A 15,013-nucleotide genomic window follows, 5' to 3' on the forward strand; every position below is an offset into this window, starting at 1 on the left:
AAGCAGAAAACTAAACGGGCCAGATGTGGCGCTGACTAAGCAGGCTCCAGTCCGCTGCAAGACGCGCTGTGCAGGAAGTCCCACAGTCGCCCAGGCGCTGCGACGCCAGCCAGAGCGAAAACACATGGGCGCCAGATAAGCTGATGACGATAAACGCCACGCCAGCGCCTGGAAAGAAACGCCGCCAAAAAGGAAACCTAGGGGGCCTGCACAGGTGATGCAAGCGTCAGCCGCAAGTTCAACTTCGGTGACCCACCCTGAACCTCCTCCACTTCACAAAGCGCGCCACCCGCCGACCAGATGGCAACAAATTGCTCCAGCTTAGCCGCCTTGAGCTGTGCGGTGAGAAGCTGAGTGGGCAGAGCCGACAGGGTTTCAGGGGTTAGCGTGGCGGCAGTGAAACGCAGCTGCATCACCCTGCGCAGCTCGCTGACCACCTCCCGAACCACATGCTCCGACGTCTGCTTAGCAGGCTCGCGGGACCAGTACGCACACCAGACGGCGTACAAGAAGGTGGCCCGCAAAGTGCTCCACAGCAGCGCGCCCGCCCCCCGCGGGCCTGAGGCCCACATACCCATGCGGTCCCCCAGCATGAAGCCCGCGTCCGTCACTGGCGGCGCCGCTGCCTGGGGCGCAACGCAGGCCCACAGCTGCTGCAGCCACGTCCTCGCCTGCGCATAAGCTGGACACTCCAGGAAGATGTGCGTCAGGCTGGCCCACGCCCGCGGGCCAGGTGGCCCGCAGGCGGGGTGAGGACAGAGCGCCCCCAACCCCCCGCACCCCGTGGTCACCCGTGGCCGAATGCCCTTGCCCGCCCTGTACAGCCCGCAAGGCAGGTAAGCATGTTGCAGCCGGTACACCAGGACCTTTGCCCCCCGACTGGCGTGGCTGTCCCACTCCGGCAATACTCCTCAAACATACCGGATTAGTGGCCGGCAATACTCCTCAAACATACCAAGCCACACTAGTGGCCGGCAATACCCTCAAACATACCAAGCCACACGAGTGGCCGGCAATGCACCGCAACCGAACAACGATGCTCCCGGCGACGTAGGCCGGCAAGGTACGCGGCAACAAACATGGCAGGCAGACAGGCACCCGCGCACTAGCACAACATGCGACATGCGGATACACCTGGGCCTGGGCCAGTGGTAAGGCGCGCGGCGGCCCTAGAGGCCGCCGGCGGTGGCCGGCCGGCGCCGGCGTGATGGCCGGCGGCCCGGCCGGGCTACGGCGCCCGCGTGGCGCGCGCGCGAGAGCGCGTGGTCACGGACGGCGGCGCGCTGGGCTGGGGCGCGCCACGGCCGCGACCGCGGCCGCGGCCGCTCGGCAGCGGGACAGGCGCGGCGGCGGGCGCGGCGGCGCGGGGCTTGGAACCGCGGCCGCGGTGGGCACCGCGGCCCCGCCCGCGGCCGGCGCCCGTGCTGGGGAGGGCGCCAGGGGCGCTGCCGCTGGGCGCGGCGGGGCGGGCGCGGCCCGTGGCGGATGGCGGGGGCCTGGGCATAAGGGAGGCGGGCGGGCTCTTTAGGAATAGGAGTCTCTGCGGTAAAGCAGAGGATAAGGAAGTATTAATCGGCGGATAGCCGTGCAGCGCAGAGCGCTGCCCTACAATACTTCGGCAATGACAGTTGCCGTACTTCTCGTTCCATCGTCGGAGAACTCTGTTTCTCGAGGCGAGAAACGCTATTTCTCCTCCTCGGAACTTACAGTACGAGAGGCACGCATAAGCCCTGTCCTGACCCTGACCGGCACTCAGCTCCCGGTCGGCTTCTGCCCAGTGTAACCATCCTTGTCCCAATCGTCTCGTCACAACTCCCCGCTACCTCAACCGAAACGACCGACGACTACCCCCCCCAAACCCCGATGTTTATGTTGCATTAGTGGCCGGCAATACTCCTCAAACATACCGGACCTTGAAAGGAATACTCACTGTTGATTGGGCGCGTGCGGCGGCGGGGCGCGCAGGCCCAGGCACGCCGTCACTTTGCACGCGGCCGCCTGAATGACTTGCACGTACGTGAATTCGAACACGCGCCTTGTGCGCCAGCGCCCCTCCTTCATGACGGCGTCGCGGGAGGCGCCCCCCGCGACAGCCGCTGTGGCACCGCCGCGCCGGAACGCGTGCGGGGGAAGGTGGCGGAGGCCTGCTGCGAGGCAGTGCTGCTTCAGGAGGCTGGAGTACTGCTGCCACGACAGGGACGGGACTGGGTTGTCTAGGGGCGCTGTAATCTGCTCGAGCGCGCCGGAGGTGCTGACTGCGCGGAGGAGGGGACCGGTGTCCTCGATCTCCTCCCAGCGGGTGCGACCGCGGGCTGCTTGCGGCATGGGCCGCTGCGCGATGGAAGGCACGGTGCTATAGCGGCCGACCCGCAGCAGCTCTTCCACCCGCGTGACGGGGCAGTAGGCGCCGCCAATGCGCCCGACGGTGACCTCCTCGCCCTGGGCGGCTTTGTCGGTCTTACCGCAGAACAGGCGCAGCGTGAGGCAGGCGGCGCTGAACTGCATGAGCTGGTGGTGCACCATGACGCGCCGCAGGTCGCTGTAGCGCAGGAACGCGCAGAAGCTGAGCAGTGCGCACGTCACGACCATGCGTGTGAGCAGGGGCGCGTTGGGCTGCAGGTGTGTGTCGACGAGCTTCTGTATGTCCTCGGCGGTGGCGGCGACTTTTGTCCGCCGCTGGCCGAGGAGCGTGCGCCGGGCTGCCGCGCGCACTGCTGCGCACAACGGGTGCGCGCATGGGGACGGGAGGCCTGCTGCCTCGTGGAGTGCTGTGATGGCTGCGCTGGCGCGGGTGACTGCTTGCGCCCCTACGCCGCGGAGGGCGGCTGCACGGCGCCGCTGGTCGAGGAAGACTGCGGCTATGGCTGGCGGGGCGCCTATGGGCGTCGCGCCGACGCGCGTGCAGTGGGCTACCCACTCGCGAATCGGGCGGTTGTACTGCTGCCAGGTGCCCGATGCAATGCGCAGTACAGCGTTGTCTGCAAGGCTGCGCATTTCTGCGGCTGCGGCTGGGTGGCTGACTGCCAGGCGGTCGTACGCGCTGCGCAGGAGGCTCCGGACGATTGCGTCTGCCGTTGGGTTACAGGGCAGGGATGCGGATTGCGTGAGGGTTCTCTCGTGAAAAATCGAGCAGTAGGGCTATCGTATTCCAGGCGGGCCGGCGCCCGCGCCCCTGGATATCAATTAGTAAGTCTTCCCTCCGCGGCAGCACACGGCACCCCCACACAAAAGCTTGAAATGCAATATTGCTAGCAACGAGCAGGGGCCACCAAACGGACGCGGGCCAGTGTGGCACTATCAAACTGATACATGTGCGGCAGTGGCGTGCGTGGGCAATGACGCGGCCGATAATGGCGAACGGTGGGTGGCACCATGCCCGCACAGGCCAGCGCTGCGCAAATGCGTTAACGCCTGCTGTGCCGCGCGTGTAGTAATGCGTGTAGTAAGGTTGCATTTGGTAATTCGTGTCAGATGCAAATAGGTCTACGGTGAAAGGCCCCCACTCCTGATTAAGTTGCGCAAACACGGCGGGGTGCAGCTGCCAGTCGCATGCATCGTCCCGCTTTGACAGCTCGTCTGCAATTGCATTTAGCTCTCGCGGGATCAATGTGGCGGCTAATGAAATCTGCTGCTTCAAACAGTACCAAAACAAGTCTAAGCATAAATCGTGAATGGATGGCGTTATGGATCCCCACTTCGTTAGCGCTGCGTGCGCTACTTGGCTATCAGTGTTTTGTGTCGCGTGTGTGACTGCGTGTGGACTTGAGCAGCTAAGACTGCTGTGTATCGCCTGCTTGGTGTAGGATTAACCTTGCTTGCTATCAGCCTGAGAGAAAGGTGCGAGTGAGAAGTTGCCGTACAGTTGGTCGGCGCACGTAGCGGGCAGTGACGCCTGTGAGCGGCACTGTCCGCTGTTACTCCATATTGGCTTTACGACGACTAATGTGTAGTTCTTGTGACTCGCTGAGAGCAGACTGATCACCTACGGGAGCGAGAACGCCAAGGCGTGTTCAGCGGCAGGCAAGACTAGCGTTTGGACCAGCTAGCAATCGGGGGCATGCCCAGTGAGAACCGCCGGGGTATCTCACAACTCGGGGACTGCGACGGCAGTCCATTGTCCCAGCAACCCGCAACTCGCGTATTCCTCCAGCAGTGAAGCAGCGTCCTCGCCTGGCCAGCTAGGTTATGTCTATGCCTAGCCTGGTTTAACACAGGTGGCCAGAGTGCATGCGCAACCCAATGGCGGGACAGGTGGCGGAGACATTCATAACCGGCAGAATGACACGACAGCTGTCGCGCCATTCTGCCGGCACTGCATTCCACCGGCACGAGCGTGTGTAGCCTAGGGTTTTGTGTCGCGTGTGTGACTGCGTGTGGACTTGAGCAGCTAAGACTGCTGTGTATCGCCTGCTTGGTGTAGGATTAACCTTGCTTGCTATCAGCCTGAGAGAAAGGTGCGAGTGAGAAGTTGCCGTACAGTTGGTCGGCGCACGTAGCGGGCAGTGACGCCTGTGAGCGGCACTGTCCGCTGTTACTCCATATTGGCTTTACGACGACTAATGTGTAGTTCTTGTGACTCGCTGAGAGCAGACTGATCACCTACGGGAGCGAGAACGCCAAGGCGTGTTCAGCGGCAGGCAAGACTAGCGTTTGGACCAGCTAGCAATCGGGGGCATGCCCAGTGAGAACCGCCGGGGTATCTCACAACTCGGGGACTGCGACGGCAGTCCATTGTCCCAGCAACCCGCAACTCGCGTATTCCTCCAGCAGTGAAGCAGCGTCCTCGCCTGGCCAGCTAGGTTATGTCTATGCCTAGCCTGGTTTAACACAGGTGGCCAGAGTGCATGCGCAACCCAGTAACAGCGGACAGTCTGCGCGAACCGGGGGGACCGGCTATGACAAGGCCTCGGATGTCGTGACGCATATATCGTTTTGATATTGCGTGAATCAAGTGCTTGGATTTTTTCTGTACACTCCGGTCGCCGCTTTTGTGCTTTCGCATGCCACATGCCGCAGACTGCACTGACCGCTGGCGCGCTCTAACAATTCTTTGCGGAGGGAGCAGACCCTTGGCAGAGAGTTCAGTGAGCCAGCGGTGCAGAGGCATGGTAGTGGCCGCGGCTTGGGACGCTTTTAGGTGGCTGTCGCAACGAATGGCAGACGGAGGACAGCCTGGGCGCGCTCAGCGTCGATGCGGTGGCAGCATCAGTACAGTACCAGGGGCGGTGCAGCTTGGAGATGCAGAAGCCGCGGGCGGCCAGGCAGACGCAGCACCAACGGCACTGACCCAGGGCGCAGCGGCACCGGCAGACAGTGCCACAGCTGCAGCAAGCGGCGTCACGCCTGTGATTGTGGCGCAGGCTGCTCTAGCTGCGACCTCTGGTGCAGCGCAGGCTACAGCAGGGGCCACGGGTGCAGCCTCATGCGCAGCGCCAGGCTTGATGCTGCCCTCCAGGTCCAACGTTGTGGAGCGGGCCAGGCTCGCCGTCAACGCAGCGTTTGCCATCGACGGGCTGCAGGACAAGGAGGATGAAGGCTGTGTCCCCACGCCAGGCCCAGGCAGCATGGGCATCGCCGGTAGCGACTCAGGGGTGTCGGAATCAACGTATGAGGAGTATGAGGGGTATGAGAAGTCGATGGTTTCGACTGTCAGCCAGGTGGGCGAGTCAGAGGTGATGCGCCAGTTACGCACCAGCGCAGAGATGCGAGGTGCATGGGGCGTTGACCGGGCTGACCGACGGCTGCGCGCGGGCAGCCTTGTGGCGCGGCCGTTGGCGGTGGAGGGCATGCCTGTTACCGCCCCCAGCGCCGCGAGCCGCGGCCACAGCTCGGCCATCGGAGCCCTCCGCCTGCAGCAGCGATTTAACCGGAAGCGGCGCCGTCACAAGCAGCTGTCGGAGCGAGCGGCGGACCCTTTGCGAGGTTGTGGCGTCCAGCGGCTGCCCCAGCGGGGAGACAGCAACCCGGCGACGTGCGCAGGCCTGCCACCCACAGCGGGTTTACCTCAGGCTGGCGGATCCAGGCGGCACGCCACGCCACGCCGCGTGACTGGGAAGCGCTCATGGGGCACGTGCCGGGCGCATCCTCCGGCCTACCGCCCAGCGCAGCGCTAGCCGCACTGCGCTCAGCCCCGCCGCCGCTGACCCTCAGCGCCGTCCTAGTAGCCGCCGTCGTCCTGCAGCACCACTACCTCGCGCCTAATGAATGACACACACACGCCGCCGCCTCAAGTGCTGGCACCTGCAGACGCAGGACCGGTACTGCCGCTGGGGGGGGAGTGACGACGCAGAGGAGCTGGCGCGAATGCTGATACAGCGGCAGCCCGGCAGCGACCTGCTGGTATTTGCCACCATGGTGGCGGCGCAGACTGACGCGACGGAGGCCGCGCTAGCGGCCGCCAACAGGCGGCAGCCTGACGTGTGGCTAGACGCAGAGGTGATGGCGCTGATTCAAGGGCTGGCGGGGCAAGCCGCAGCCTCCCGCCGCGCGGTGCGGCGGGCCAGCTCATACAGGTGGGACGGGCAGCAACTGCTGCGGTGCCTGCCGGACGGGCGCGCCAGAGTCTGCCCACCGCCTGCAGAGCGATTAGGAATAGCGGAGCGCCTGCATCTCTCGCTTGGCCACCTCGGTGTCCGGCGCACGCGGGCCCTGCTTCAGCTGGGGTACTGGTGGTTCGACATGGGAGCCACAGCAGCTCACGTGGTGCGCAACTGCCGGGCATGCGACCTCAGCCGCGTGACGGGAGACGCGAGGCCAGCGGAGCTGCAGCCGCTGCCGGTCAGGGGGCTCTTCTACCGCTGGGGCGTAGACCTGGCCGGGGAGCTCACGCCCACCGAGCCCGACGGCTACCGCTACTGCGTCATCGCCATCGAGCATTTCAGTAAGCATATCGAGGTGGTGCCAATCGTGGACAAGACCGCAGACCGCGTAGCGCGGGTGTTTGCGGACATCATGGCGCGCTTTGGGGCGCCAGCAGAGGTGGTGACAGACAACGGATCGGAGTTTGAGGGCGAGTTTGCAGCGCTGCTAGAGCGCTGCTACGTGGATCACCGACACGCCTCACCCGGGCACCCACAAGCAGATGGCGCTGCAGAGCGCATCGTGCGAGTGGTGAAGGACGCGCTGCGCAAGGCGTGCTACGAGTCCGCCGACCCAGCCCGCTGGGACCGGGCGCTGCCGCATCTACTGCTCGGCTACCGGTGCTCGCCGCAGGCGGCCACGCAGTACTCGCCGTTCAGGCTGCTGCACGGAGGAGTGGAGCCCCAGGTGCCGGCAGCTGTCAGGGAGGGGTTCGCGGAGCCCCTGAGCTTTGAGGACGCAGCGGCAGCGACGGAGAGCCTGCGGGCAAGGGCGGCCTGGGTGCAGCGTCACTACCCGGAGGCCGCCGGCAACCTGCTGGTGGCTCAGCATCGCGATACGCGGCGCTATGCGGCCGCGCGCGCGGCGCGCCGCCTGACAAACACGCCAGAATTCAGCGCTGGCGACTACGTTTACATCAAGAAGCTGAAGGTGGACAACACCCTGCAATTCCAGTATTACGACACAATACTCAGGGTGAAGAGCGTGGGGCCGCTGGGTGTAGCGGTGCTCATAGGACGGGACGGGACGCAGCAGCTGCGTCGGAGGGTGGAGCAGCTGGCGCCCTGCCACCTGGACGTGGACCCGGCGATTGAGCCGCAGCTGTTTCGCCCCGGCAAGGACCTGGCCTGCGAAGCGTGCAGCTCGCCGGGGCAGCCGGCCAGGATGCTGCTCTGCGACGGCTGCAACCAGGGGTGGCACACGCACTGCCTGCGGCCGCCGCTGCGGGAGGTGCCCACAGGCGCCTGGCTATGTCCGAGGTGCCTGGCGCACTTATCGCAGCAGCCACCGACAGAGGAGGCGACGCGCGAGTGGCCCGAGCAGCTAGGCCAGTTGCTGTTCCCCAAGGCCAGCACGCGCAGGTTGGATGATGAGGCCCGGCAGATGGACGGCACGGTGGTGACTAGGCGGGTGCGGACGGGCAGGGGCAAGGGCGCGGGGGAGACGGAGCAGAAGGCCCTGCTGCAGTTCCGTGGCGCACTCTACCGGCCGCACTACTTTGCCGTGAAGTGGCCAGGCGAGGTGGAGATGGAGTACTGGACTCTGGAGCATGTGCGGCGCGGGCGGGCGCGCGCATAAGGAGAGTGGAAGGACCAGCTGGGGGGACGAGGGCGTAGCTAGCGTTGGATAGTTGCGCAGGTATTCGGGATGGAGGGCCCAGCTGGGGGGACGAAGCGGTATGAAGGATGGTATTGTGGATTCGGATGACGGTGGGAGGAGCGATCATTCGCTATTTGGCTTGGGTTGAGATGTCTAAGGATGACGTGTGTTGCGTATTTGTGGCCTCTCTGAAGAGGACCGAACGTGGACTGACAATTTGGACGTATTGACCATGCGTGCTTGCCTGTCCCTGCGTGAGCCAACCTCGGTTGCCATGCTTGGCCTCTCTCGGTTGTGGGGGGAAATGGCGGGACAGGTGGCGGAGACATTCATAACCGGCAGAATGACACGACAGCTGTCGCGCCATTCTGCCGGCACTGCATTCCACCGGCACGAGCGTGTGTAGCCTAGGGTTTTGTGTCGCGTGTGTGACTGCGTGTGGACTTGAGCAGCTAAGACTGCTGTGTATCGCCTGCTTGGTGTAGGATTAACCTTGCTTGCTATCAGCCTGAGAGAAAGGTGCGAGTGAGAAGTTGCCGTACAGTTGGTCGGCGCACGTAGCGGGCAGTGACGCCTGTGAGCGGCACTGTCCGCTGTTACTCCATATTGGCTTTACGACGACTAATGTGTAGTTCTTGTGACTCGCTGAGAGCAGACTGATCACCTACGGGAGCGAGAACGCCAAGGCGTGTTCACCTGGCCCGCGGGCGTGGGCCAGCCTAACGCACATCTTCCAGGAGTGTCCAGCTTATTTTTCTTTTTTGAGGAATCATCCTTACAAGGTTGAAAAGGGGCAGACGCGCTGCCCCCCTGCTGCCTAAAGGCAGCCTGGTCCCCGAGACCAGAACCCTGACAGGGCAAGAAGAGAAGAAAAGAGAAGGGGCTGGAGTCGCAGCGCCTGGGCGGCTGTGGGCCTTCCTGCACAGCGCGTCTTGCGGCGGGCTGGAGCCCGCGTAGTCAGCGCCACATCTGGCCCGTTTAGTTTTCTGCTTGTGTCTCCTCTGCCGGTTCTCCTGGGTTCTCCTGGGGTGTTGCTTAAGCCATGTACTTGGCCTACATGGCGGACCTCCATCTCCAGCAGCAACGGCAGGTACAGCAACAGCAGCAGCAGGAGCAGCAGCGTCAGGTGCAGCCGCCCAGGCCCCGGACCGGCTCCCGGTTTGGGGTCCTGGCCACGCTGGGGGGACAGGACGGGCCGGGCGATGGCGCGGCCGCGGCGGCGTCCGGGCGTGGGCGACGGGTGCAACCCGCCGCGCACGCACCGCCGCCGCCGCCGCAGCAACAGCCCCGCTCCCTAGGGCGCTGTGGCCCCGCCCAGCTCCCGCAGCAGAGGGCCGGGCGCTTGGGCGGCGGGCTGCCTTCCCCGCAGGACGGGGCTAGCTCGCCGCCGCACGTGCCCACGGGGCGGCCGGCCCGGGGACAGCAGGCTGGTGGGGGCAGCGGGTCGGGGCGCCAGGGTGGAGGAGCGGGGCGGGCAGTGCCCCAGCCGCCGCCCCAGGCGGGGCCGCCACTGCAGACGTCACAACCGGCGGGTGGTGGTAAGGGCAGGGGCAGGGGCCTGGGCGCGCCGGCTGGGGTTTCGGCCGACACGGCTGGGCGCGCTGGTGGGGGTGCGGGCAGTGAGGCGGAGTACGGGGCCGTTTGCCTGACCCGGGACACGTGTGTTGCCATTGGCTCTGACCTCGTGACGCACCAGAACCGCTGCGCAGATGTGCAGGGGTATGAGTGGGCGCAGCTTGGCCGCGACACGCTTGGCGGCCGCCTCCTCGCCCACCTCCGTGACCAGGGCGCCACCGTACCGGACTGGGCCGTCTGCCACGTGCCGGCCGGCCGTACCGCCGTCCTGGCACAGCTGCGCGACGAGTTCACTGGCTGGTGGCGCCTATACTCAGCCCAGCCTGCAGACACGCCCCTGCCTTCCGACGTGACGGAGCAGCTGGATGACGCCGCGCAGCAGGTGCAGACGGCCTACATGGACTACGTGCTCCTAGACGCCCGCACCCTGCGGTCCGCTAAGCGTGGGCCGGCGGACCCCGGCAGGGCCAGTGGGCCCAGCCGCCGGCAATGCCAGCACCGCAGCCGCAGTACCTCCAGCCTCATGAGCCTGGGCAGCGCTCCATTGCACCCCGGAGGCGCCAGCTCAGGCGCCGCTAGCATGAGCACCAGCTGCGGCGGCGCGCCCCCCAGCCAGGGTGGCGGCCGCCGCGGCAAACGCCACAGCAGCAACAGCAACCGCAACCGCCACGGCGCTGCCGTGGCCGGCGGGGGCTCATAATGCGGCCACCAGTGGGCGCGGCGAACCTTCGGCTGCTGACAGTGAATGTCAACGGCCTGGGCTCGCCGTTCAAGGCGCGGGCGCTGGTCTCGCACCTGCAGCAAGTTGGGGCGGATGTGGCGATGGTGCAGGAGACCCACGCTACTGACACGACCGCGCTGGAGTCTTGCCTCCGTGCCGCGCAGGGGGCGTGCCTTCCGTGGCGCCACTGCCTCGCTGCCAGCCCGGCAGCGTCGCCCCACTCCTGTGGGACGGCTGTCCTGGCGCGGAGTCGGCTGTCCCTTCCAGGCTGCGTACTGCAGCCGCCGTCAACGGATGCGGCAGGCCGTGTGGTATGTTGGGATTGGGACGTGGGTCACCTGCGCCTGCGCTTCGTGTGTGTGTATGCGCCCACGGCCGTGGCGGACAAGCCTGCTTTCTTTGCCGGGCTGCTTCCCCACCTGGCCACGGACAGGGTGCTTGTTGTCGGTGGGGACTGGAACTGTGTCACCGATGCCAGTCAGGAGGCGGCCCCTAGCCCGTCACGTGCTGCAGGTGCCCCGCAACTTGCCAGCCTCCTCGCCCAGTTCAGTCTGGTGGACCCTTGGGTGAGCAAGCGTGGCAGCGCCAAGGGCTACACGCATCCGGCCACACCCAAACCGGCCACTCCCGCACGCCTGGATCGGTGGTATGTCAGTGCCACCGCGGCGCCGTGGGTGGTGGATGTCGCACGCACGTATGGGGCGCCTGGGGACCACAACGGTGTGCTGCTCACCCTGTCCTTGCCCGACCTGCCCCGTGCGCACCGGGAGCAGTGGCGCTTCCCCACATACCTGCTGTTTCACCCCTCGCTGCGTTTGGAGCTCGAGCAGTGCTTGGAGGCGCACGTTGCCGCCAATCCCGTGGCCAGTACAGGTGACGGCGCTTGCACGCAATGGGAGGCGGACAAGTTCTTCTTGCGGGAGGCCGCCACCAGCATCCACCGTCGGCATGCACGCCAGACCCGGGATGGGCTGCATGGTGTGGTGCTGGCCGCAGACGCGGCCGCTGCCCTGGCCGACCGGCCGGGTGCCAGCACCGCGCAGCGTCAGGCTGCGGCCATGGCCAACTTGGCGGTGCGGGAGGAGCGGGCAGCTGCCGCAGCGGCCAGCCACAATGCCCGCGCTGCACTGATGGAGGAGCATGGGGAGCGGGGCACTCGCTGGTTCCATCGGCAGGCTGACGAGCCAGCAGCCGGCGCGCAGGAGCCCATCACGCACTTGAAGGTGCCGGGGCAACCGGCGCCTGTGGCGCTAACGGGGCCGGGCACGCGCAACACTGTCTCCGCAGCCGCCGCAGCCATGTACAGCAGCACCAGCCCCACCGGCCTGTTCCGCGTGCAGCCGGTCTGTACGGCGTCGCAGCAACAGCTTCTGGCGGCCATTGACCGCAAGGTTCCGGCGGATCTGCAGGCCGCCGCAGAGGGGTCCGGTGGTGGCGCCCTCAGTGATGCCGAGCTGATGGCAGCGCTGGCTGGCTCCGCCAATGGTAAAGCGCCTGGGTCGGACGGGGTCCCGTACGAGGTGTACAAGGTTTTCTGGGCGCTGCTGGGTCCGCGCTTGTGTGCTGCTGCTGCCGCTGCCTTTGCTGCCGCTGCAGACGCCCACGATGGCGGTGAAATGGCGGCGGCGCTGCCCGCCTCCTGGCGGGAGGGCATCATCACCCTCATCTACAAGGGCAAAAGCCTGGACCGCGCCGAGCTGGCGTCCTACCGGCCCATCACGCTGCTCAACTGCGACTTCAAGATGGTGTCCAAGGCCGTCAGCGCCCGCCTGCAGCCCGCCCTGGATGCAGTTGTGGATGAGCTGCAGACCGCGTTCATCACCGGCCGCTTTTTTTTTTTTTTAGGAATCATCCTTACAAGGTTGAACAGGGGCAGACGCGCTGCCCCCCTGCTGCCTGAAAGCAGCCTGGTCCCCGAGACCAGAACCCTGACAGGGCAAGAAGAGAAGAAAAGAGAAGAAAACAGAAAGCAAACACCTCGAGACCGCCACCAACAACCCCCATCCATCCCACCCACCCCACCCCGACCCGGCAGACAGAGCAGGAGGCTGGCCCCCCCGCCCCCCGGGAGGGGTTGCACAAAAACACCGCCAGACCTAACCCAAGCACCAACCTACACCACAGCCTAATTGCAAGAACCACCACCACCGCGCGCCAGAAAAGAAAACACCAGCGCTACGCACTCGCCCCGCCCAAACCCACCCCACCCCCACAAGTCGGTTGCTTAAGCAACACCCCAGGAGAACCGGCAGAGGAGACACAAGCAGAAAACTAAACGGGCCAGATGTGGCGCTGACTAAGCGGGCTCCAGCCCGCTGCAAGACGCGCTGTGCAGGAAGTCCCACAGCCGCCCAGGCGCTGCGACGCCAGCCAGAGCTAACACACATGGGCGCCAGATAAGCGGATGATGATAATACTCCACGCCAGCGCCTGGAAAGAAACGCCGCCCAAAAGGAAACCTAGGGGGCCTGCACAGGTGATGCAAGCGTCAGCCGCAAGTTCAACTTCGGTGACCCACCCTGAACCTCCTCCACTTCACAAAGCGCGCCACCCGCCGACCAGATGGCAACAAAGTGCTCCAGCTTAGCCGCCTTGAGCTGTGCGGTGAGGAGCTGGATTGGAGACAACGCGCTGTATCTCCAAGGCCTGATCGAATGGATGCGCCTGGACGTGGGCGCGGACGGCACGCCACGGCAGGGTGGTGCGCTGTACTTCTTGGACATTGAAAAGGCGTATGACCGGGTGCACCGGCAGTGGCTGTATGCGTCCGCGGAGGGACTTGGGTTTGGGCCGCGCATGCTGCGCTGGATCCGCCTGCTCACTGCCAACGGCTCTGCCCGCGTGTGTGTGAACGGGATGCTCTCTGACGCCTTCCCAGTGCTGAACGGCTTGCCGCAGGGCAGCACCGCCTCACCACCCCTGTGGGTCATCCAGATGCAGCCACTGACGTCCTTTCTGCGGCGGCAGGTGGAGCAAGGGGCACTGCGCACGCCCCTGTTACCCAGCGGCGAGCAGGCGCCGCCTGCTGCCCACCACGCTGACGACACGACCCTCACGGCGCGCGACCCGGCGGTGGACGGGCCGGTCCTGATGGCGGCAGTACAGCTGTTCTGCCGCGCGTCCAATGCCCGTGTCCATCCGGACAAGAGCAAGGCCATGGGCCTTGGCAGGTTTGCGCACCTGACGGGCCCTTGCCCACACACGGGGGTGCCGTTTACCACTGGCGCCGTGACGCACCTGGGTGTGCCCCTGTCGTGGGACTCTGATGCGGCTGCAGCTGACTTGTACACCCGGCGGGCTCGCGGCATGGCGTTTGTGGCGCGACTGTGGGCTGCCCTGTCTCTGACTCTCGTTGGCCGTGTGCACATTGCGAAGCAGGTGCTGGCGGCGAAGCTGGCCTACCACTTCAGCTTCCTCAACCCGTCGCCTGCGCAGCTGAAGGAACTCACCGACCTGGTGGACCACTTTGCTGCGCGCTCCATGCACGCTGAGGACGCCAGCCTGGTGTCGCACGGGAACCCGCTCCTGCTGCCAAAGCGGGAAACGGCATGTCTGACGTACAAGGATGGGGGTGTCAACCACGTCGATCTGCCTGCGTTCCTGTCTGCCCTGCAAGCTAAGACTTTCGCCCTCCTTGCCCAGCCAGGCCGGCAACCTTGGAAGATGCTCACCCGGGCGCTGCTTACCCATGTGCGCCCGGACTCTGCCACCACGTGGGCGTGGGTGTACAGCGACGAGCCGGCGCCAGCGGGGCTGCCTGCCCGGCTGGCGGCCGCAGTCGGCCACGTGCGGAGCGCTGGCGTTTTTTTTTTTTGAGGAATCATCCTTACAAGGGTGAACAGGGGCAGACGCGCTGCCCCCCTACTGCCGGAAAGCAGCCTGGTCCCCGAGACCAGAACCCTGACAGGGCAAGAAGAGAAGAAAAGAGAAGAAAAACAGAAAACAAACACCTCGAAAACCGCCACCAACCACCCCCAACCATCCCACCCCACCCCACCCCGACCCAGCAGACAGAGCAGGAGGCTGGCCCCCCCGCCCCCCGGGAGGGGTTGCACAAAAACACCGCCAGACCTAACCCAAGCACCAACCTACACCACAGCCTAATTGCAAGAACCACCACCACCGCGCGCCAGAAAAGAAAACACCAGCGCTACGCACTCGCCCCGCCCAAACCCACCCCACCCCCACAAGTCGGTTGCTTAAGCAACACCCCAGGAGAACCGGCAGAGGAGACACAAGCAGAAAACTAAACGGGCCAGATGTGGCGCTGACTAAGCGGGCTCCAGCCCGCTGCAAGACGCGCTGTGCAGGAAGTCCCACAGCCGCCCAGGCGCTGCGACGCCAGCCAGAGCTAACACACATGGGCGCCAGATAAGCGGATGATGATAATACTCCACGCCAGCGCCTGGAAAGAAACGCCGCCCAAAAGGAAACCTAGGGGGCCTGCACAGGTGATGCAAGCGTCAGCCGCAAGTTCAACTTCGGTGACCCACCCTGAACCTCCTCCACTTCACAAAGCGCGCCACCTGCCGACCAGAT

General features: G+C 65.4%; 3 protein-coding genes across 4 annotated transcripts; 1 reads left to right on the forward strand and 2 right to left on the reverse strand.

Moving 5' to 3' along the window:
- Nucleotides 1-835: 835 nt before the first annotated feature.
- On the reverse strand, nucleotides 836-1,640 carry CHLRE_02g093117v5 (uncharacterized protein). The gene has a single exon (XM_043059462.1). It carries the CDS (start codon nucleotides 1,502-1,504, stop codon nucleotides 1,229-1,231), a length of 276 nt encoding a protein of 91 aa, XP_042927097.1. The 5' UTR covers nucleotides 1,505-1,640; the 3' UTR covers nucleotides 836-1,228.
- On the reverse strand, nucleotides 1,555-3,110 carry CHLRE_02g093150v5 (uncharacterized protein). Of its 2 annotated transcripts, none has more exons than XM_043059463.1 (1): nucleotides 1,555-3,110. In XM_043059463.1, the coding sequence occupies exon 1, from the start codon at nucleotides 2,992-2,994 to the stop codon at nucleotides 1,927-1,929; it is 1,068 nt and encodes a 355-aa protein (XP_042927096.1). In that variant the 5' UTR covers nucleotides 2,995-3,110; the 3' UTR covers nucleotides 1,555-1,926. The 2 variants fall into 2 exon arrangements, with proteins under 2 accessions (XP_042927096.1, XP_001695994.2); XM_001695942.2 differs by having other exon boundaries at nucleotides 1,692-3,110.
- Nucleotides 3,111-8,950: 5,840 nt separating this feature from the next.
- On the forward strand, nucleotides 8,951-12,622 carry CHLRE_02g093202v5 (uncharacterized protein). Its single transcript, XM_043059464.1, has 3 exons — nucleotides 8,951-10,439; nucleotides 10,988-12,301; nucleotides 12,599-12,622. Exons 1-3 carry the CDS (start codon nucleotides 9,236-9,238, stop codon nucleotides 12,601-12,603), a joined length of 2,523 nt encoding a protein of 840 aa, XP_042927098.1. The 5' UTR covers nucleotides 8,951-9,235; the 3' UTR covers nucleotides 12,604-12,622.
- The last annotated feature ends 2,391 nt before the right edge of the window (nucleotides 12,623-15,013 follow it).

The sequence above is a fragment of the Chlamydomonas reinhardtii genome, chromosome 2, assembly GCF_000002595.2.
Source record: "Chlamydomonas reinhardtii strain CC-503 cw92 mt+ chromosome 2, whole genome shotgun sequence".
Classification (NCBI taxonomy): domain Eukaryota; kingdom Viridiplantae; phylum Chlorophyta; class Chlorophyceae; order Chlamydomonadales; family Chlamydomonadaceae; genus Chlamydomonas; species Chlamydomonas reinhardtii.